A 22497-nucleotide genomic window follows, 5' to 3' on the forward strand; every position below is an offset into this window, starting at 1 on the left:
TTTCTTTTTCTGGTCTCTAATTGAAGACATCACATCGTGAGCTTACCTCCGATTGGGGGTCCTTTCTTCTTCAGGAATTTATTCATCAGCAGCATTCATTAGCCTTGACATTAACAAGGCTGCTAAGCAGATTGCTTGAATTAAACTTTATTTCATACTAATTGATGCAAGGTTCATATGATCTCTTTTAATTTGCAGCGCATGCCTCACAATCTCAAAAGCAAATGTAAATTTTAACATCCCATACTTTTACATGATCACTAAAAGCTGTATTCGAACAATTCAATTTTGCTTCCTTAAAAACAGAAAACCTGCTTGTGTTGTAGGAGTTTGCAAAAAACTTCTTAGAAAATTCAGGAACTGCATTTGGCTTCTTTAAAACCTGAGTTCAACCCCTACTGATTTAGATACTTAATAAATATGCAACAAAATAAATATATAATACCAATGAATAGTTCAAGTAAAAAACTTAAAAAGAAGTAAACAAAATTGTATAGAATAGAAAATAACTCAAAATGCAACTAGATTTTTTCATTTCTATAATTCCCAATTTCTGTCACGTGAATAACATTACTCACTTAATTAAAAATTAGACGAGGTTCAAAATAATTGTTATCAATAAATAGATTTACTTGATACTAATTTTAATTAAAAACATATACTACCACTTGGAGTATACAAAATCATTGAGACAGAAGGCAGAATGATGGTTGCCAGGGGCTAGGGGAACGAGGAGGTAATTAGTACCATTTCAGTTTCAGAAGATGAAGAATTACAGAGATGGATGGTGTTAATGGCTGCACATTATGTATGTAGCTAATATCCCTGAATTGTAAACTTAAAAGCAGTCAAAATTGTTAATTTTATGTTATGTGTACTTTACCACCACATAAAAACAATATACCCCATTATATATTTATGGCAGTTTTGTCTATTAAATTAAAGTCCCAAAGGATTATAAGAATGTATCATTTTCAAATTATCATGCCTGGGATCAGGGACCCAAACTCATGTCAGGACTCTATCTTACATTCGAATTTCTCACTCAGACTTGGCTCTAACATCCTAAGTCAGGCCAGGTATCATAGTGCTCCAAGACATCACTCTGGGGACCAAATTACTGTTAGTCGAGACTAGGTGTGGGCCCAGTGCTAAGCCAGAGCATCAGAGGACTATGGACAGATTTTTTCACACTTTGAATATGGGTCCTGAAATAACAAAGGGATGTGGGTGCAGAGACATTTTTAACAATCCGCAGGCTTTCAGGACAGTAGCTATGCCACTACAAGATAAGATATCTGAGAATAAAAATGAACCTGAAGGATATGGCAAACATTTTTGCAAGGCCTCAATATAACCAGATTACTTTATGACTTTTGGCAGTAAATAGATGGATCTAGAGACTATCATACTAAGTTAAATAAGCCAATCCCAAAAAAACATGTTGAATGTTCTTTCTGATATGTGGATACTAACACACAACAAGGGGAGGAAAGAATAGAAATTAAGTGTATTAGACAAAGGGGATGAAGGGAAGGGAGAAGACTGGGAATAGATCGTAGAACAAATAGGACATAACTTTCTTATGTTCATATATGAATACATCACCAGTGAAACTCCACATCACGTACAACCACAAGAATGGGATCCCAATTAGACTAAGTTATACTACATGTACGTATAATATGTCAAAATACACTCTACTGCCAGATGCAGTGGCATATGCCTGTAATCCCAGCAGCTCAAAAGGCTGAGGCAGGAGGATTGTGAGTTCAAAGCCAGCCTCAACAACTTTGTGAGGCCCTAAGCAACTTAGCAAGACCCTATCTTAAAAAACAAACAAACAAAAATACCCTACACATGTATATCTAAAAAGAACACATTTTTAAAAGATCTTTTAAAAAGAAGCTGTAATATAAGAACAGTTTTTTATTAATTTTTCTAACACTAAAAAAAATATATATATATATAGGGGCGGGGGTGTGGCTCATTGGTAGAGCACTTGCCTGGCATGTGTGAGGCACAGGGTTTGATCCTCAGCACCACATATAAATAAACAAAATAAAGGTATTGTGTCCATCTACCACTAATATATATTATAACCATATTACTAATATCATATTTAAAATATAGGTGTTTATTATACTTTCTGTCAAAAAATAAAACAATAGAGTTTGACTGATCAATTGACCCAGAAAAAAAGACAAAAGGAAAAATTCCTATCAAGAAGCATATAAAGGAAGGCCAAAAAACACACAAAAGTAAATATCTTGCTTTATAACTTCTACGAACTGGGGCAAAACAATGAATTATTAGCTCTCACTATCTAGTCAGAACATGGGAAGTTGTCAAGAGAAAAAAAAATTGCTAGTATGAGCTCTCAAAGGTATGTCATAGAGATCCACTAGGCTCATAAAACTAAAATACTCAGTTTTCTGATTTGCACCCAATCAAGGGAATTAATTAACTCCTGTTGACACTATACATCTGGGTCACTAAGCAAAAATTTTAAAGATACTAATAGCTTATATACATTTACTAACTGATATGCTGGTCTCGTCAACTGTAAATAACTAGAGTATTTTAAACTTCAATAATAATTCAAGGGTTGCTTTAATATTAGAAAAAAAAAAGCCTAGGGGGCTGGGGATATAGCTCAGTTGGTAAAGTGCTTGCCTTGCATGCACAAAGCCCTGGATTCAATCCCGAGCAACACACACACCACACACACACACACACACACACACACACACACACAAAGCCTATCTTATAGTAGGCTAGGGTTTTTCCCCTTTCTATTTGTAATTAGTATAGCAATTCATTTCACTCTGAAAAGATTCTTTGGAGCTCAAAAGTAAATAAACAATAAAAATAACCAATAAAGTCACACTGAAAAGAACTAAGAAATGAAGAGTTTCCCCGCAACATGATCAAAAAGCTACTTACCACAATGATATCAGGATCAATTTTGTGAACTTTTGCAAGGAAAAAACCTAGCAGTGTTCTTTCTGTTGTAGCAACCTCAACCTTCACATTCTGTTAATAAAAACATACCAGTCACAAACTCTTTAAAGTATTATACCTTGGCTTCTTGTTTAACCAGGATTAAGATTTCTTAGGGTTAAAAGAAACTCCCCATTTCAAAACTAAATGCAGAAATGAAATTTTAGATTCTAGGTTTTGCAATAATAATTGCACAAAGTCTCTGAGGAGCTCATTCTAGTAATATGCATGAGAATAAAGCAAAATTTTAAGTGCTAAGCAACAGCAAGAGCAGAAATGTCCTTCCATAGAGACATGTTTGTACATTGGACACATTTCAAAGCATATAAATCAGAGTACCTTTCAAAAGCATTACTTAATTTCCTATATAATCCCTGGTAGACTTCACTGTTGATGTATTTATCAGGAAAAGAAATTCCAAGGGTTGTATAAACTATTCTCAAATAATGGTATAAGAACAGATAAATAAGAAACTAGACTAAAAACAAATATAAAAATTGTGAGTATTTTAAATATAAATAAAATCTATCTTTACACAAAAGCCTTCCACTTGGATTGCTGAATATAAATCAAGTATTCAATCTGCTCTTATTAAAAATCTCTTAAAATAGAAATTGAAAACTATATGTATTCCACAACTACATCACAAAAATGTCAGTTTGACTCTACAAGAATTCCTAGGTCACTGTACTTGGATAGGTAATTCAGGACATGTCACAAATGATAGCCTAACCTAAAAGTACCCTCAAACTGTTGGACTTCTCAAGTCAATTTAAAATAATATACATGAAACCTGACAAGGTTGCAGCATTTGATTTTGTCACGTGAAGACATTAACAAGTGAACTTTTAATCAAACATTATTACCCTATGTGTATATATGATTACACAACTAGTGTGATTCTACATCATGTACAACCAGAAGAATGAGAAGTTATACTCCATTTATGTATGATGTGTCAAAATGCATTCTGTCAGGCTGAGGTTGTGGCTCAGTGGCAGAACACTTGCCTAGCATGTATGAGGCACTGGGTTTGATTCTCAGCATCACGTATCAATAAATAAAGGTCCATTGACAACTAAAAAAATTCTTTAAAAAAACACATTCTGTCATGTATAACTAATTAGAACAAATTTTTAAAAAGGAGATGAAAGAAAAAAAATAAAAAATGTACACTCCAAAAAAATTATTTATATTGAATACATTTAGCTTTGTGAAAAGCTCACTACATTTTATTATTCCCCTGCCATTTTATTAAGGGCCCAGAAAAAAATTCATGGAGCATACTATCCTCCTATTTTCTTTCCAAACAAATAAATACTTCATATTTAAAAGGAATAATTAGCTATTTACCTTTTCCTTAATGACTTCAAGGAAAGCACATGGAAAAATACAGTCCTTCGGTTTAGACACAACTATAAGAAGGGGGAAAAAATTCCAAAACCCATTTTATTTTAATTTCAGGTAGACATCAATGCATGTTTCCAAATAGAAATTTGGAAATTAGATATAAATATTCCCCCATCCCTAAATGTTAAAAGGTTCAAGTATTTTCATTGATCATGTTGTGATTCAAATGACTCACCAAGCAAGAACTCTATCCCTACAATTGTTAAAACTTTGATCAAATTTTGCTATCCATCAAAGTCAAAATGAATGATTATAACATTCTCTCCCAGAGGAAATCCCACCACCACCAAAGCCTCAACCAGTTTACAATGAAGTAACTCAGTTCAAACTTCTCAAACTTGGAAAAGAGTTTCTCCTCTACAACATAAAAATAGCTGTTCTCACAGTAACATAGAGAGGAGGTGAACAAAGGCTTGTTGAAATGAGCTAATGACTAGTTTCATCCACATTTTCACCAAGCTATTACCAGGGTTTTCTTCTATGTATTCCCCCTACTTAAGTAATAAACTTCACAGTAATCATAAATTTTGTTTTATGTTTAGCAAAACTAATGTGTTGCTAAAACAAAATAAATTTGCTAAAACAAAATTTATTTAACTGGCTTTCAACATGGACTATATGAGTATCCTCCTTGGAGACTGACTCATTAAACACACAGAATTCTGTGGATGTTTCACACATTGAATTGTAGTACAACTCAATTTCAATTTGATATTACTATAACCTCTCCCGAATAGGTTAACATTAATTTATTCCTTGGCACCTGCCTCATTGCACAGAAAACTCTGGACAATAAAACTTAGTTTCCATAGCTAAAAACAACCTTAACAGTATGCACTATTTATTCTTGAACATAATTTTTGAAAGTCTAAGAAAAAACTCAAATCAAGTCTTTAACAAAGTATCTTTAAAAAATATATACCACAGAAGTGTGACTGAAAGGGAGGTTGTGGGGGTGCTTTATCTAATGCAAAATTGTGATGAACCAAAGCTGCTATAGCAATAACCTGCAAAGAAAGGAAGGAGGAAATCACTTATCAGACACCTAATATATATTCTGCATTCTTACTGATATGTAAAACTACAGGTACAACCCTACCCCACTTATCATCTCCCTGCAATTTACATTAGTTGAAGAAACTGAGTTGTTTATCCTATAGAATGCTCCGTAGTATGGATTCTGTTGCTTATATCCTAATAGGGTCACTTTCATTTAACACATTCTGTTTCTGTACTGCCTATAAATTCACAGTTAGATCAAATGACTTTATCAAAACCAGGTTCAACTATTTGGCAAAAATACTTTAGAGGTGCTACTGATTACTTCTATCAGAAAGCACAGACACATAATGTCTGTTTTTCTATATTTCAGTGAAATTAGCAGCCACTGTCAATTATTGCCTAGAGCCATTATTTCACTGGAGATTAGAAAGTGGTATTATTCCATTTTTCCTTCATTATTTATTAGCTGAAAACCTTCTAAGAACAGAAACTTCACTTCATCAATTATTTGGTTGCCTGAGGTACAGTATGTTTTCCAGAAAAGTCAGGATAATGCTTGATTTGATTCCCTCATTTATCAGTTTTAAGAATGAGTTAGTTCCCGAGTATCCTTCATAAATGAGCAATGTGGCAGTGGTATTGTTGTTAGTATCATCATGAACTGAGTGTTTCCATCTATTGCAATTATTCTTATCGTGCTCACATTGTCCCACCTTTGGTCAGTAGGATACTCTGCAAGTTGTTTCCTAGGTCCTTCTGACATATCTTCAGTAGATTTTAATATCATCCTTACTTTCTGATATAACACGATGTTCAAGATTTATCTTAAACATTCCCTGCCTTCATTAAGCCATTTCTCCACAGAGCCCTATTTACTTTATTAGGAAACAGTCTGTGAAAACCTAACTCTGGGCACAAGAGAATGGACACTTCTTTTTTAATTTTAACTAAGGACTTATTGAACCTTTCCCAAACACTTAACTATTAACTCCAATCATCTACAGAAATGATTATTTAAAGATCAGGGCTTGGGTTGTAGCTCAGTGGTAGAGCATGCACTCAGCATGCACAAGCGCTTGCATTCATTCAGTCTCCAGCACTACCAAAAATAAAGATGAAATCACATACTAAAAGAATGCAAATATTGTCCAAAATCCCCTTTTAAAAATACCCCCATTTATGTCAAAATGAAGCAAACATAAAGAAACTCCCATTGATCAGAGTAGGAAAACCATAAGGATCAAATGTAACAAGCTGACCACACTGGTGCTCGCCTATGGTTCCAGCTACTTGAGAGACTGAGGCAGGGGGCTCACTTGAGCCCAGAAGTTCAAGGCCAGCCTGGGCAACATAGTGAGACCCCATTTCAAAATAATAATGTCAAAAATAAAATAATAATGAATTCAACAGATAGGGAATACACATACGTGTGTGTGTGTGTGTGTGTGTGTGTGTGTGTGTAAAAACCACCATTTTAAAACTCTTAATGAAATAACTAATTGAGGTAAAATGACTAATTCATGGAGGCATTAGAACAGTAGTTCTCAACTGGGGATAACTGTACCCTCACATTTTCCTCTAAGGAATATTTGGCAATTGCTGGAGGCATTTTTAGACTGTTACACCTAGCAGGGAGAGGGGGTACACACATCTAGCAGGTAGAGGCCACGGACACTGCTCAACATCTCACAACGCAATAGACCACAACAGCACTCCACAACAGCCCAAAACACATGTAGTGGCAAGGTTAGATGAAAAGCTGATGGAGAAATATACAGTGGTTATCACCATTTGAGCCCACTGACCAATCTTAGCTTCAATAATAGCAGCTTAACCTGACATTATGTGTCTTCCAATATGAAGTACACTCTACTACCTATAAAGTATTTTGGCTAAGAAAGTTGAACTTGAATCTAATTCATCCTTTAGAGATAACTTATAGCATATGGATGTATGAAGGATGGAGTAAGAGTAGGCACTCTGTTTCTATAAAGGACCAAAAATAAGTATTTTAGTCTTTGCAGGCCTCATGGTCTCTGTCATGACTAACTGACTCTGCTGTTGTAGAGCAAAAACAGTTGAAGATATGCTGTGTTTCAAGGAAACTTTATTTACAAAAACAGGTAGTGGGATGAATTTGGCTCACAGACCACTGTTTGCCAACCACTGGTAGAGAGGAAGAAGTCCAATGATACCACAACAGAGCAAACAAATACAGACAGAAAATGGGACATTATATGAGACAACTATCAGTGATTCTTGTAATCATTCAATGTCATTGAAAAGAAAGTGGGGGGAATGGGTGGGAGTTATACCATTTAAAAAGAGAAGAAAGTGGCACAAAAATTAAACACCATCTGTGAATCTTGTGTAAATCCTGATTCAAACCATCTGTTAAAAGACATTGTGAGAAACAAAGTCATTTAAGTATGTGCTGGGGATTTCAGACTAAATCAAGGAATCACTGTTACTGTTATTGGGCTTGCTAATGATGGTATATAAGAAAATGTGCATATTTTAAGAGATGTATACAAAGGCACACAGGGTTAAAATGACATGCTGTTTGAAACTGACTTTAAAATACTTCAAGAGAAAAAAGAGAAGGGAGAAAAACAGGTGTCACAAAATTTGCTAACTGCTGAATATGTGATTGATATAGAGAGTTCATTGTATTATTCTCTGTGTACATTAAAAAAATATTTTCAGCAATTTAACTCCTTGAAAAAATCCACAACACCAGACAAAGAAACAAATTCAATTCCTTCTCCAAAATGAAGTTTTGTACTAAATTAGTATGCTTTCCCCTCCAAGAACAACTTTGTTGCAGTAAAGCTATACAAGTTCAGGCCAAGTATTACACCTAAGGAACAAATACAAAATATGTCCTTTTTTTTTTACCTCATGTTGATGGTTCTTTGCATTCTGCAATGTTTTCATGCTGAAAGACATCACCACAAGTGGAAGAGGACCAATATCCTTAATTACATTCACCAGGTCAGGTTTCAAAGCCATGGCCTCAAATTTACACCAACTGATTGGCTGGTTCAAGAGCTCTGAAAAAAATAGAAATAACACATCAATTGCTTTTGTTAACTTAAAAAGAAAAAAGTACCATAATTATGACAACTGTGATTAACTGAGATATTCTTCAGTCCTATCTTCTATTAAAAATGACATAATATCTAACTAAAAATAAGCCACATTACTGGATGTGTGTGTACCTATGTTCATTTTCTTGAGAAAAAAAAGTCCAAACAGTGGCTGAGGCTATGGCTCAGTGGCAGAGCACTTGCCTAGCATGTGTGAGGCACAGCATTTGATCCTTAGCACCACATACAAAAAATAAGCAAATAAAATAAAGGTATGCTGTCCATCTACAGTTACAATTTTTTTTTTAAAATCCAAACAAAGCTTTTTGTAAAATGATCTAAAGAATCCAGAACCCAAGATAGGTTTAAAAAACCCAAAGCACTACCATGGAGGAATCATAAAACATTTTTAAGAGATTCATGAAGATAAAAGAGTATCTCAGATACAAGTGCTAGAAAATATCAAGTAACAGGCAAAACAAGTACTATCCACATTAGGATGTGATTCTTCTCCCCTCCAAAGGTCAGCAGTTTACTATGGAGAACAGCTGGGCATTATCTGCCAGGTGGGAAGTACATGTAAACAACAGCATAATGGGACGCACCCTGAACGGCTGCCTGTGCTAAGGCCCCCTTCTAAACTAAACTGCCAGGCATTACAGAGATAAAGTGATTCCAAATATACCTACAATCATCCAAGGAAAATCTTGATGAAAAAACACAAAAGGAAATAAACACACTAAAATATATAAACCAATTCCTTAACTTCCCTTTAGGGGAAAAAAAGCACATTTATCAGCAACCTACTTAGCATTATGACTAAATTTTTCCTTACTTGGATTTTTTACTTCAAGCCAACAAGGTACTTTGATCTTTCTGTTCATCAAGAACAGTTCCAAGCTGGATGTGTTGGTTCCAAATACATGAGAAAATGTTTCTCCTTTTAAATACTGAGGAAGCTTCTGCCTAAAAGGAAAAAAAATCTTTTTTGTTTAAAACTATTACTTCACATTTTCCAAGTCTATATTTGAAATAAACAAAAGCCTCTCTATGAAGCAGCAGAAGAAACCCCTTTGATACTTGTGAAATGTAATTTGCTACAAATGAAATCCAAAACAATTCACAGTAGGAAACAAAAACAATTCACAATGACAAAATAATGCATCTTCATGACACCCATTAGAAGAAAATAGGCCAAGAAGCTCCCCCAAGAGAGAATTTGTGTCCAAAGCTGTACATGCCTCACTGATAAAGAATAGCCAAGTAAGTACCACTCCATTAGAAGAATGAAAGCAACAGAGTGGGACTCATTGAAAAAGCTTCCATGGTACTTTTCATCACCACTGCCAAAAACATTTTTTAAAAGTTTCCCTTTTCCAACATTGTGGGATCAAAACACTAGAACAAAGGTAAAAAGAGGTTAAGGTCTAGTTAATTAACACCCTACAGCAACGACCTTGCCTGTCACAGGAGCAAGAGCAAGAGCAGCACTATAATGATGCTACCGACACTCCTCTCTCACCTTTCCACTGCTTACAAGAGACACTTAACAGACTAATGATGTCCAACTCCATCATGTGGCATTCATTCCACTTGACAAACAATTGTGCTGTTTCAAGTTATTTGTTTAAAGATGCATACTTGAAAGCAGAGAAAGACAGTATAACCTGTAGACTATGTACTTAAAATTAATTTTATCCATTTCAGTTATTCATTACTATATGTCCACCTCAATGAACTGTGGGCTTGAGGAGTTCTGTCAGTACTACTAATTGAAAGCTAGTTGAAAGTTCAAAAGTAGAAAAAAATGCCATTCACCAAAACCAGGTAATTTTCTTTGTTTAACTTACCAAGTATCTAACTTCCAAGTACTGAGATTTTTCGGGAACATCAGGTATCTCAAAAGCATAATTCTTTTCCACTGTCTGGATAAGTAGATGTTTTAAAAAATCATTAAGACAAAAAAGTTTTCAAAACTCAAATTATCCAGCATTACATAAATAATACATTTTCCTATATTAAATCATCAGGAATCTAGCATCCTTGTGGGACACAAGAGTAATTAAAGCCAAAAAGGTATCCTTTCACCTTTCAACTAGGACTAAGACTCATAGTGACAATGTTAAAAAGACTTCTCTTAGACACTACAGAAATCAAAATATTTGCATTCAAATAGGAGCAATAAGAGATTTATTTTTACAATGTTAATGCATTAAATCATTTGTCAAGAGACAGGTTGTGGCACATGCCTATAATCCCAGCTACTCTCAGAAATCTGGGTAGGAGAATCGTGAGTTTAAGTCCAGAGCTATACATGCCTCACTGATAAACCATAGCAAAATATTGTCTCAAAAAATAAAAATTATTTGTTACTAAATGACATTAAGCAACTCCATCTTGCTAGAATAATCAACATTATAATTATAGTTCATATGTAGTAAGCATTGGCTATGTGTCAAGTACTATTCTAATCATTCAATATGAACCAAGAGATTTAACCCTTTTGACAATGCTTGCAATAGGGCCTCATTTGTCAAATAAAGAAACAGGCACAGGGAAGTCACTTGACACTTGTTCACAATCAGATACTAGTAAGCAGCAGGGCTAAGACTTAAATCACAAGCAACCTGACTCTAACATTCATATGCTTCACCATTACAACACATTGTCTCTGGAATTTTATGTTTTTAGTTTTTGTTTGCAGTGCTAGGAATCAAACCCAAGGCCTTGTGCATTATTACTTGTGGAAATTTAAAGAAGTGACTCAGCCACAATCCAAAACTTAAGTAGTTAAGACTGTTTGCTGTATCTTTTGCAACTCAATCCTCCCTTTCTTTCCATCACTACTAACTTCCCATATTTTTAGTGGGCTACAGACCCCACAATTATGGCCAAAGGCATCAATATCAATATCACTAAAATCAAAATATTGTTTCTTTTTTTAGGGGCATTCTCCACTGAGCTATATCCCCAGCTATTTTTATTTTTTGAGACAGGGTCTCACTAAGTTACTATGGTTGGTCTCAAACTTGTAACCCTTCTGCTTCAGCCTCCCAAGTCACTGGAATCAGAGGCATGTGCCACCAACACCAGTTTGGACAATTTGTCATACATATCATGAATATAAGACTTTCATTCTATCAGAAGTAACATCATAGTCCCTGATTTTTAAAACTAAAACTTACTTAACCTTCTAATCAAAATGCATTGGCAATAACTAATTATAAAATCAAAATGTTTTCTTTGCCATTTCAGAATAAAAACATGAAATGTAAGCATTTAAAGTAATTTGCTTTGAGTTATCTATATATTCAAATTCATGACCATTATTTTATAATCAGTTTAAAAAGAAAGCAAACTATTTTTAAAAATCTAACACAGTTTTTATATTCATGCCTATGAGATTGCCATTCTATGAATTAGAGATATGCAGAAGGAACTTTGTATGAAGTAGATATGCAATACCTATTTACAAAATCAAGACATTAACAAACAACAAATTAAGAAAGCTGGTCAAAAATTTACAACCAAATACAAACCTTGGACTTGAACTTCATAATTTTATATTTTGCTGCTATTCTTTCAACAAATTCATCGTAAACACCCTTCATTGTAACTGGAATTTCTGTTTCCTTCCCTGTATTTAGATCAATTTTCTGTTCTCCCGTGGGAAGGAGAAAAGGCAGAAAAAGTATCTGTACATAAGATCTTCTTAACCACCAGAAACCCAAGTTTAAAACAGTTTTCATCCTCCCCCATTTAAACACTTAATAGCACAGTCTCAACAATGAGTTCAAAGGCAAAACAATCCCTAAAAAATACTAAACCCAATGGCCAATTCCTCCCAAAGCACCATAAAGCAAGGCAAAGATGATCAATGCTAAGAAACAATGGGAAAATAAGTATTATATATCCTAACCAAGATGCTCCACAATTCAACAGAAATGGGGAGGGGCTGACACTGGGAGGGAGCTGGAGATATTAAAAGTCCTAATAAAGAAGAAGCAAATGGAACTGATCTTGTTAAATGGCCACAGGGGAAATATTACAGCTGCCTATGCAACAAGAGCAGGAAAACTGGGCCAAATGCCATGTCACGTTTTAGAGCCTTAGAGTCCCAAGCCCAATTATTATGGAAATGAAGAGTAAGGGAAATATAACATTCTGTATTAAAACTCAGACACTTTTACTCTAACAAGTTGAAAAACTGAGTTCAACTTCATTTCTCTAATTTTCCCAACGTCTTTTGGAATTACTGACAATCAGCGGTCATGAAGCAAGGAGTAAGAAAGAATTGGGGTTGTGAAGAACTGCTACCCTACTGAAGGACAGGGTTGACCTTGGAATAGAGAATGGGTGCCATATATAATTACTGAAATCTCAAAGCTAATCACTAATGCTTACCATTTCACGGGGAAGGAAGTACAGCATTCGCTCAATGTTTTTCACCATGACACAACAGCTCACATGGGTCTTGGCTGATTCAATAAAAACTTTTCCAAACAGAAATACCACACCTGAAAGAATAAGGGAAAACTTAATTGAAATTGAAAAGAAAACATTTCAATTACACCAAATCATAGGAACAACGTAAATGTTTACTGAACATGTCCACACATTTATACCTTTGTGATAACATTCTGACAGCAAACATATATAAAACCAGTTCTTTGTTTTTAAAATATTTATTTTTAGTTGTAGTTGTACACAATACCTTCATTTTATTTATTTACTTTTATGTGCTGAGGATCCAACCCAGGGCTGCACACGTGTAAGGCAAGCACTCTACTGCTGAGCCACAACTCCAGCCCCAAAACCAGTTCTTAACTCAGTACTTATGCCATAGTACACTATCACAGTGGTACAACCCCTGGGAGAAAGGGGATAGAATAATTCTCTAATTTAGTATAAACAGTTTCCCTATAACCAGTATTATCCAGATTAAGAAAAACAAAACAACTATTGTCCAACAAGTCTGCTATTACAACCTCTCATGAAAACATGCAAATATGAGAATATCATTCTAAATTTATTTTTTATTTACACTTACTGATAAAAAACAACCTTCATGTATTGGGATACATACATCAGTATTTTTCTGTATGTAAAGTTGTATTTGGGAAAAACAATTCATCTTGTATCTTATGGTTTGGAAATGAGGTACCCCTCAAAAGCTCCTGTTGATGCCAAAATATTCAGGAGTAAAATGATTTGATTATAAGAGCTGTAACCTTAACCTAACAGTCCATTCTAGCTTGAATGGACTAACTAAATGGTAACTATAGGGAGGTATAGCATGGTTGGAGGAATTGGGTCACTAGGAGCATGCCTTTGAGGTTTGTATTTTGTCCCTTGCACCTCAACTCCTCTCTCTGCTTCCTGCCTACCATATGCTAAGCAGCTTTCCTCACTGTACCCTTCTGCCATGTTCTGCCACACCTTGGGCCCAGAGCAGTAGTCAGTCAGTCGTTCATGGACTGAACCTCTGAAACCATAAGCCCCAAATGAACTTTTCCTCCTCTAAGTTGTTCTTGTCAGGTATTTGATCATAGTGATAAAAAGCTGCCTAACACATCTCTTATTCTATATAAACATATATATCTCATAACAGGGTTCTATTATAATCTATTTCACCCTTTCTATATGCATGCCTATAATCCCAGAGGTTTGGGAGGCTAAGGCAAGAGGATCACGAGTTCAAAGCCAGCCTCAGCAAAAAAGCAGGGCGCAAGAAACTCAGTGAGACCCTGTCTGTAATAAAATATCAAACAGGGGTGGGGATGTGGCTCAGTGGTCAAGTGCCCCCCAGTTCAATCCCCAGTACAAAAAAAAAAAAAAAAAAAAAAAAAAAAAAAAAAAACAAAAAAACCTATCCATGACACTGGCCTGATATCAGAAATTAATTACTTTGAAAATTTAGTTGTGCCTCCATGTTTCAATCTTAGCCTCCAATATCCCTTACTACAAACCATCACTAATTAAGAAAAATGTCTGTGATGATATATATTTGTTTGGTAACTGACCCATCCAATATAGTAGCTACTTTTCACATGTGGCCATTAAGCACTTAAAAGGTGGCTACTGGTTGAGAAACTGAATTTTAAATTTTACTTCCTTTTAAACAGTATAAATTAAAAGAACTACAAATGGCCATTATATTGGACATTATGGTACCTTAGTAGATCCCTGCCCTGTGAAACAATGGTATTTACTAATAAGAGTATAAACCAAAAAACAAATGATAAAAATAACAAACTCTCTTTCACAAAGAGTTTAGTTGTGGATGGACACAATATCTTATTTTTATGTGGTGCTGAAGATCAAACTCGGTGCCCCATACATAATAGGCCAACACTTTTCCACTAAGCAATGGCAATGATGCTTTATAGGCACTTACTTGGGAGGTGATCACCATCCACTTTTGTTTTAATCATTCTTATTTCACACTGCTACAAGAATTTAGGAAGAAAAATAAATAATGGCAGCAAATTCAACTCTGGTGCTCTGTAACTCTCCATGTGCATCCACCAGACTGTCAATCACTATGTAGTTTATTTCAGAGACCATTCACTGAATGCCTACTATGGACCTGGCATTATACTGAATACTGGAAATGAAAGATTTGTAGCAGCTTAAAGGCTTTGGAATAGAGAAAAAAACTGATTCAGATCATTTCAAAATCAGATGACAAAACTACAATGAGAAAGGGTATGATGGGGTCATAGGACTCTAAGGTCCATCTAGAGGTTTAGGAAAACTTTCAGGAAATGACATCTGAGCTGAATCTTGAAGAATGTGTCAGATAAGGGCATCCCAGTCAGACAAATACTATGAGTAAAGGGACACGCAGCAGCAATTTCTAGGGCAAAAATTCATAGATAGCAGGCATCAGAAACCTTGCTAAGGAGCTTGGACTCTGTGTTATAAGCAATAGCTACTGAGGATTTTTTTAAAATGAGGAAATGATATAGTCAATGTTACTCTTCTGATCAATCACTCTGGCAGTAATGTGGAAGACAACAGTTTAGAGATCAATTAGGAGGCTGGTACAATGAATTCAGTAGGCAAGAAGGGTTCAGGGCACCAGTTATGAGGAGATAGATTATCTACTTTAGAAGGAGTAAACTAACAAGTGAGGAAAAGGAGGGAATCAAAGATGGCTTCCAGGTTTCTGGTTTTGATGGAACCATTAACCTATGGGTTAATAATTAATCAAATCTATAAGGTCCCTTTTACCATGCAAGGAAACATCACAAGCTCCAAATGTTAGTACATAGACATCTTTAGGGAGAGGGGTCATTATGCTACCTATTACACCTCTCAGTTCCATGAAGTTGAGAAGTTCTCTCAGAGGTCTTAGAAAACAGGAAGAAGGTTAAAAAAAAAAAGGACTTAAAAAAAATCCCAGAATTAACAGGCAGCTACTCAAATTCAGAGATGAGAAACAAATGAGATATGTCAAAATTATTTTGCCTCCTATCTTTTAGGCAAAGGGTAAAGATTAAAAACAGAGAATCTCCACTATTTCTGTTTAATGAAAAAACATTCATTTGGAGGTGATTTTTAAATTTTTTAAAAAAGTTATCCTGAAGAACTGAAATAATACATATTCAATTTGGTTAAAAAGAAACAGGCCCAGAAGCACCACCAGAAACATATTTGTTCAATTTGAGGAGGGTCTTTTCTAACAGTTACTGTTATTAAAAATGGAATGACCCTCCTCTGTCATCTTAAGGGCATTCTTGGCTCCTGTAAGATGATTTTTTTTCCTCTACAAAGAGGGAGTTAGTAAGGCCCCCCTCATCAGAAGGTCAGGCCTGTGAATTCTAAAAGAGAATAAACTTTTTGTTTCATTTGTTGTGTGGCCCTCTTCTTCAATTTATCCCTAGCATTTTGTGAATCAAGAATTCACAATACTAGTTCATTAGGATGACCTGGGAATCAGTCTTGATTTCTTCTTTCCATCAATGCTCAGATTCAATCCATCAACAAGTTTGTATCAAAATACTTGTTAAATGCGTTCATTTCTCTCCTTCCCAGCCTCCAGGGTCCAAGTAACTAGTACCTCTGCCCTGGAATGACTGATCTCCAGGGCTTCTATAATTTCCTACCACCCCACTCTAGCTCACCCTTCTACAGCTATATATACAAGCATGCACACACAGAATAACATGTCTGTTATTCTCTTCACAGACAAGAGAATTCCTGTTGAAATGCAAAGTCAATTATGGGACCATCCATCATTATATGGCCTTTTACCTTTATCTCCAACTTCACTGCATACCAATCTTATCACTTAATAACTATGCTACTATCACACAGGCCACCTTCTTCGTGTCAGTCCTTCCCACTTACTGGATGCTTAAGCTGAAATGTCCTTTCCTCGACTCTGTATGTGCCTCACATCTTAGCCCAGGGATCATCACTTAAGACAGGCCTTCACTGAGCATCCTACAACAAACTCCCTTTTACATCAGTTTCTTTTATTTATAGCCAATTTCTCCCCACCCACTCCCACCCTATTAAAATATAAGCAACATTATAGCATAGGGAATTTGTGCAGTTTGTTCACCCCCTCTCAGTGCCTTAAACATAACATGTGTCCAATTTGCTAAATAAAGAGACAAATTACTGACTGATTCCATTTGCAGAATAATCCTGCAACTTCAGATACATCGATGGCAACGTACAAGCTCATTCAAAAATCACAAAAAACTGATTTTTGGAATAAGCATTTTAAGGACTATTCACACCACACGGTGGCTCACGAACTTTACAATGAACAAGTCCTACTCTCCTATAACACACTTACATGAGGGCAGAGCCTGTGCCAATGTTCATCACTAAATATTCAAGAGAAAACTTGCTACTCCATCAAGACATATGGTTACTTTATCTTTGATTACCTGGTTGGTTGTACTGATCTTCATAAGCATCCAACCAATAAAACTGGAACACTTGTTCTTCATCTGTCCCTTTTACCAATGGGAGTTGACTGGAATCCACTTGAATTTCTTGTGCTGAGAAACTATCATCTTCCTGATCAATGCCCCAACAAGAGTCATCTGGGAGAAAACTTCCCCCTGCAGAAATCAAATTTTCCAAAACTTTTCAAAATCTAACAGAGTAGGGCTGGTGCTACTGCTCAGTGGCAGAGCACTTGCCTAACGTGTGAGGCACTGGGTTCAATCCTTAACACTGCATAAAGACCTAAACAAATAAAGGCATGCTGTCCATCTATAACTATGAAAACTTTTTTTTTTTTTTTTTAAATCTTGGCTGGGACTGTAGCTCAGTGGTAGAGCACTTGCCTAGCACATGTGAGGCACTGGGTTCAATCCTCAGCACCACATAAAAATAAATAAATAAAATAAAGGTATTGTGTCCATCTACAATGAAAAATTTTTTTTTTTAAATCTAACAGAGGGGCTGGGGATGTGGCTTAAGCGGTAGCATGCTCGCCTGGCATGCGTGCGGCCTGGGTTCAATCCTCAGCACCACATACAAAGATGTTATGTCCACCAAAAACTAAAAAATAAATATTAAAAAAATTCAAAAAAAATCTAACAGATTGATTAGAGTGCTATCTGCCAGGAAAAAAAATACCAGAAAATGCTCTTACAAGCAAGACGTGGTCTCTTTCCTAGGATCCGCCTTATGTTTCATCCTCTCTGCTGGCTCACTCTCTTGGTCCCAAGTCTTGGCAGTCACAGGCTTCATATCCACCTCCTCAGCTTCCATGGGCTCATCAAAGTCACCATCTTCAAACTCCATTTCCCCTGACTCATACTCATCTTCCGGACACTCTGGCTGCACCAGCTCTCCTATAGACATCAGCATATATTCCTGTCACATGCTAGTACCTGGGGCACAATGGATTACCCAACACTGAACATCAGCACATCCCTTTTCCTACACTTGTATTTCTCTTTAGTCTCCAAATTGGATGTTTTTAACTTTTAGTGCTACAAATCCAAATCTTTCACACTTAGACTTGCCATCACAATACCTCCACTTCTTCTACTGCTGTAAAAACAACTGCTCAACACCCTTGCACTTCTGCCTGACATCAGACTTACCAGCAAATTCAGCTCGTTTAAGAGGAACAGGAGTTAATGAAAGCTCCTTCCTGGTGACAGGGGAAGCAGTTTTTCCTGAAGGAATTGCCTGTAAACATTTTTAAATGTTTAGTCACTTAGACTTGCATACTAAAAATATGTAACTGCCCTACCCTGACCAAAGATAATGACAGTTCCCATTTATAAAAAGATTTTATGTATTATTAATGTAATAGCTTCAATTATTTTACTGTTACCTAGATTTACAGAAAAAAAAATACTTGTTTCCAGGAGGAAAATTATTGCATTTAGCACAGTTGTAATAGCTATAATAAACACATATTAGTTACTACAAAATTTACTATGAAAAAAGCAGGCACATGCTATTTTTGAAATACACAAAACTATATATTGAATGGCAGTCCTAATTTAAAAAAAATCAAAAATAAATTCAAAGGCATTTCCTTCACATAGAAAAGCAAACATACATAAATTTAAAACAATATCATAAATCAAGACAGGGTATCTCTATACACTTTACCTTGGGGGTGTACACAGCAAAAGGATTCAGAGAAGCTCCAGTAGATCTTTTCTTCTTAGGTATTATTATAGGTGGAAGAGTTATTTGAGGTTTCTAAAAGGAAGGGTAAGACAGATATTCACTGCCATGCTTGGTTTACCACGTAACAGATAAAGTGCATTTCGCTCACTGAAACTCAATAAGCATTTTTCCTTCCCTGCCCACCCCCCCCCCGCAGGATCTATGTTCATACACTGTGGTTACTATAGCAACAATACTACAGAAATCACTAGAAAACCTGAATAGATACGGGATCCACCCCTCACCAATTCTTTTCTTTTTAAAATTTAACGCAGTCTTTCACTTATCCTTCCAGAATATTACATTTAAAAACAATCAAGATACATATGACTGCATAGTGTTGATGCTAGATTATTTTGATGTATGGCCATTTAGAAAGAAATACACTTCTAAATAAGCATTTAGAATTTATGAGAAATGGCCAAATTTCAAATTCACAGTGTAGGTGAGCCTATTTGAGTTCTATCAGGAATAGGACACTAACTCTTTCTTCACTCCCACTCAGAATTAAAGACTGACAGGCTTCAATCTATTTAGGGAACATATGCTATAGCAACTGAACACAAGCAGTGAGCATTCACAGAACTGATTCCTGGGTGTATTCTTACTACTTCCAACATACATCCACACAGCCCCATCTACATAATCGCATAGCTGTAACAGCTAGAAACTACTCACCTAAAATGGTGAGAAGAAACTAACTGGAAGATTTTATTTTTCTTTTTATTTTTGTGGGATATTTCTTTTGGTGGTACTGTCCTTGCATTTTTTAAATTCTAGCAAAAGTCTATTCCATACAACTTCTGAATTATTTCTAGAACCTATGTTCCCTGCACATTTTATAACTCCCAAAGAATCACTTACCTCAGTGTTCAGATCTTGTAGAATGTCACCTAGCAGTTCATCCTTAGACAAATCTACAGCTTTCTAGAGATTATAAAGGAAGGCAAAATGAGACAGCCCTGCACATTAAATTTTCACCCAGACCACACACATGACTATGAAAGGAAGAACCTAACCAATCAGTCCTTACATCTTCATTTCAAATGAAGTGGTCAAATCTATTCAGATTTTAACTACCACCTGTGTATACGTAAATTCTAAATTTATAGCTCCCATCCTCTATTTTAATTCTCATTACATGATATTCCTTCTAGTCACTGAAATTAAACACACTTTCAATTCAGTTTTCCTGTTCAATCTTTCTTTTCTGTGTCCCAAATTCTAATCATTGAGGTGCTTAAATCATTTGAAAACTAAAGTCAACTTAGTGAGTGAAGCTGGGAAAATGTTATTTAAATATGTATTAAGTTTCTAATACCTGTATAATCATATTCTAAATTCATTTCACAAAGGAAAAGACAAAATATACAGAAACCATGAAACTCACATCTGTGGTTTTCTTTCCAGCACTGGCAATGAACATTGACTTGATATTGTTTGGTTTTGTCACTGCAAGTTTCTTTACATTCTTCTTGTCTCTGTTGCGTGCTTTAGCATCATTTCCTATTGGAACATATATTATTTAGAAACACAAAAGGTCCCAGTTCAAATTGGAAAACAAAAAGCCTAGTAGTCACTTGTTCTCCATATATGGGAATTTGGGAAGAAAATATTAAAACTTCAAAATACAAATATATAAGATTTTACATGAGGTACATAAAGAAGAAACTTTAAAATAAGCTAAATTCAAAAACCCGGGCTAAACGTTATTACAAAAACTGATAAAACACAAGTTAAATATCAGGATGAGTTAAGTGTGACTATTTAATTGCTAATGTTAGTGTTAATAAAAAGTCTTTTTTTTTTTTTTGAGTGAGACAGGAGGGCTGGGGTTGTAGCTCAATGGTAGAGCACTTGCCTGGCACGTGTGAGGCACTGGGTTCAATCGTCAGCATCACATAAAAATAAATAAAAGTATTGTGTAAAAAAAAGTGATATAGGAAAGATAAAGCCAAGCTGGAACCAAGATATTATCCTAGTAACCTTCATGAGATCATATCTTTGATTTTATATGTAATTTGACAGAACAACTTAACTGCAAAGAAATGGAATTACCAGTTATGATACTGTACCATCCTGATTTCCATTTTTATGAGAACAGCAACTAGACACATGCAAATATGTCACATTAACACTAAACAGCACAGAGGCATTTGCTCATTAAAAGAAAACTTTTGCCATTTAATCTCTTCTGACCATGTGTAAATCAACTTTCCTAATACTGTCGATTTTAATCTCACTTTCTGATTCATCCCCAAATAGTCTCAATCTCAAAAAAACTAAATGAATAATTAAAATAGTGTGGTAGTGGCATATACACAGAGAGACCAGAGGAGTAAAAAATACAATCTAGAAAAAAAGACCCCATCACATATGGAAATTTAGCATATAATAAAGGTGACAACTTACATCATTTGGGGAAAAATAGATTTATAAATAAATAGTGTCGGCTAGCCATTTGTAAGATCCATATAAACATCAAAAGGAAATTTTAAAAATAAAACTATGCAAGTACTTTAGAAAAGCAAATTCCTTTGTAACCTGGGTATAGTAAAAATCTAACACTAATTCAAAATCCACTTTCAAGGAAAAAACAGATTGATAAATTCAATTACACCAGAAAAGGAATTTAAAGAAAAACCTGGAGAAAATATTTACAATATGTATCACAGATAAAGTATCCATTACCCTGACAAACATTTCCCTGATATAAAGACCTAAAACAACCAATTGAAACTCAAAAGGAATGTGAGCAATAAATACAAAGTTTTATGAGAAGATCCACAACTTTCTGTATAAAAGAAATGCAAATGAACACCACACTGAGATGCCATTTCTCGAATATCAGACTCGCAAAAATTCAGCTTAACAACATACTATCAGCAGGGCTTTGGGGAAACACACACCCAGACACTGTTCATAGGAGGGTACAAAAGAAAAACTCCTAGAAGAACTTGAGAACTTGGCAATATCTTGTCAACGCCTAAAAAAAATTTTGTGAGCATTTACTCTCTGAGCCAACAATTTCACTTCTAGGAATTTTCCAAGGAAAACATAATATGCACAAGAGATACTGGATGTGTGGCACTATTTGTAATAATAAATTATTGAAAATAAATGTCTACCCGAAATAATTATTTTAATAAATGACAGCATATCAATATAATGGAGTACTATGCAGCCATAAAGACATAAATAAGAAAAATCTGTTAAGTACTAATATGAAGTGATTTTCAGAATATCTTAAATGAAAAAAGCAAACTACAAAACTATCTATAGATGATATCTTTTGTCTAAGAAAGAAAATAGAAATACGTACACACAATTCCAT

At 35.2% G+C, this 22497-nt stretch overlaps 1 protein-coding gene across 1 annotated transcript in view; it reads right to left on the bottom strand.

Moving 5' to 3' along the window:
• LOC144250958 (DNA polymerase alpha catalytic subunit-like) overlaps positions 1-22497 on the bottom strand; it is a 94926-nt gene that overhangs the window by 13454 nt on the left and 58975 nt on the right. Inside the window, 14 exon segments of the mRNA XM_077794117.1 lie at positions 2947-3036; positions 4357-4418; positions 5336-5420; positions 8314-8468; positions 9340-9487; positions 10355-10429; positions 12044-12160; positions 12909-13021; positions 17411-17587; positions 18131-18328; positions 18584-18671; positions 19104-19196; positions 20028-20090; positions 20554-20669. Of these exon segments, the coding sequence (XP_077650243.1) occupies positions 2947-3036; positions 4357-4418; positions 5336-5420; positions 8314-8468; positions 9340-9487; positions 10355-10429; positions 12044-12160; positions 12909-13021; positions 17411-17587; positions 18131-18328; positions 18584-18671; positions 19104-19196; positions 20028-20090; positions 20554-20669 (1580 nt within the window).

Source organism: Urocitellus parryii, chromosome Y (genome assembly GCF_045843805.1).
Source record: "Urocitellus parryii isolate mUroPar1 chromosome Y, mUroPar1.hap1, whole genome shotgun sequence".
NCBI lineage: Eukaryota > Metazoa > Chordata > Mammalia > Rodentia > Sciuridae > Urocitellus > Urocitellus parryii.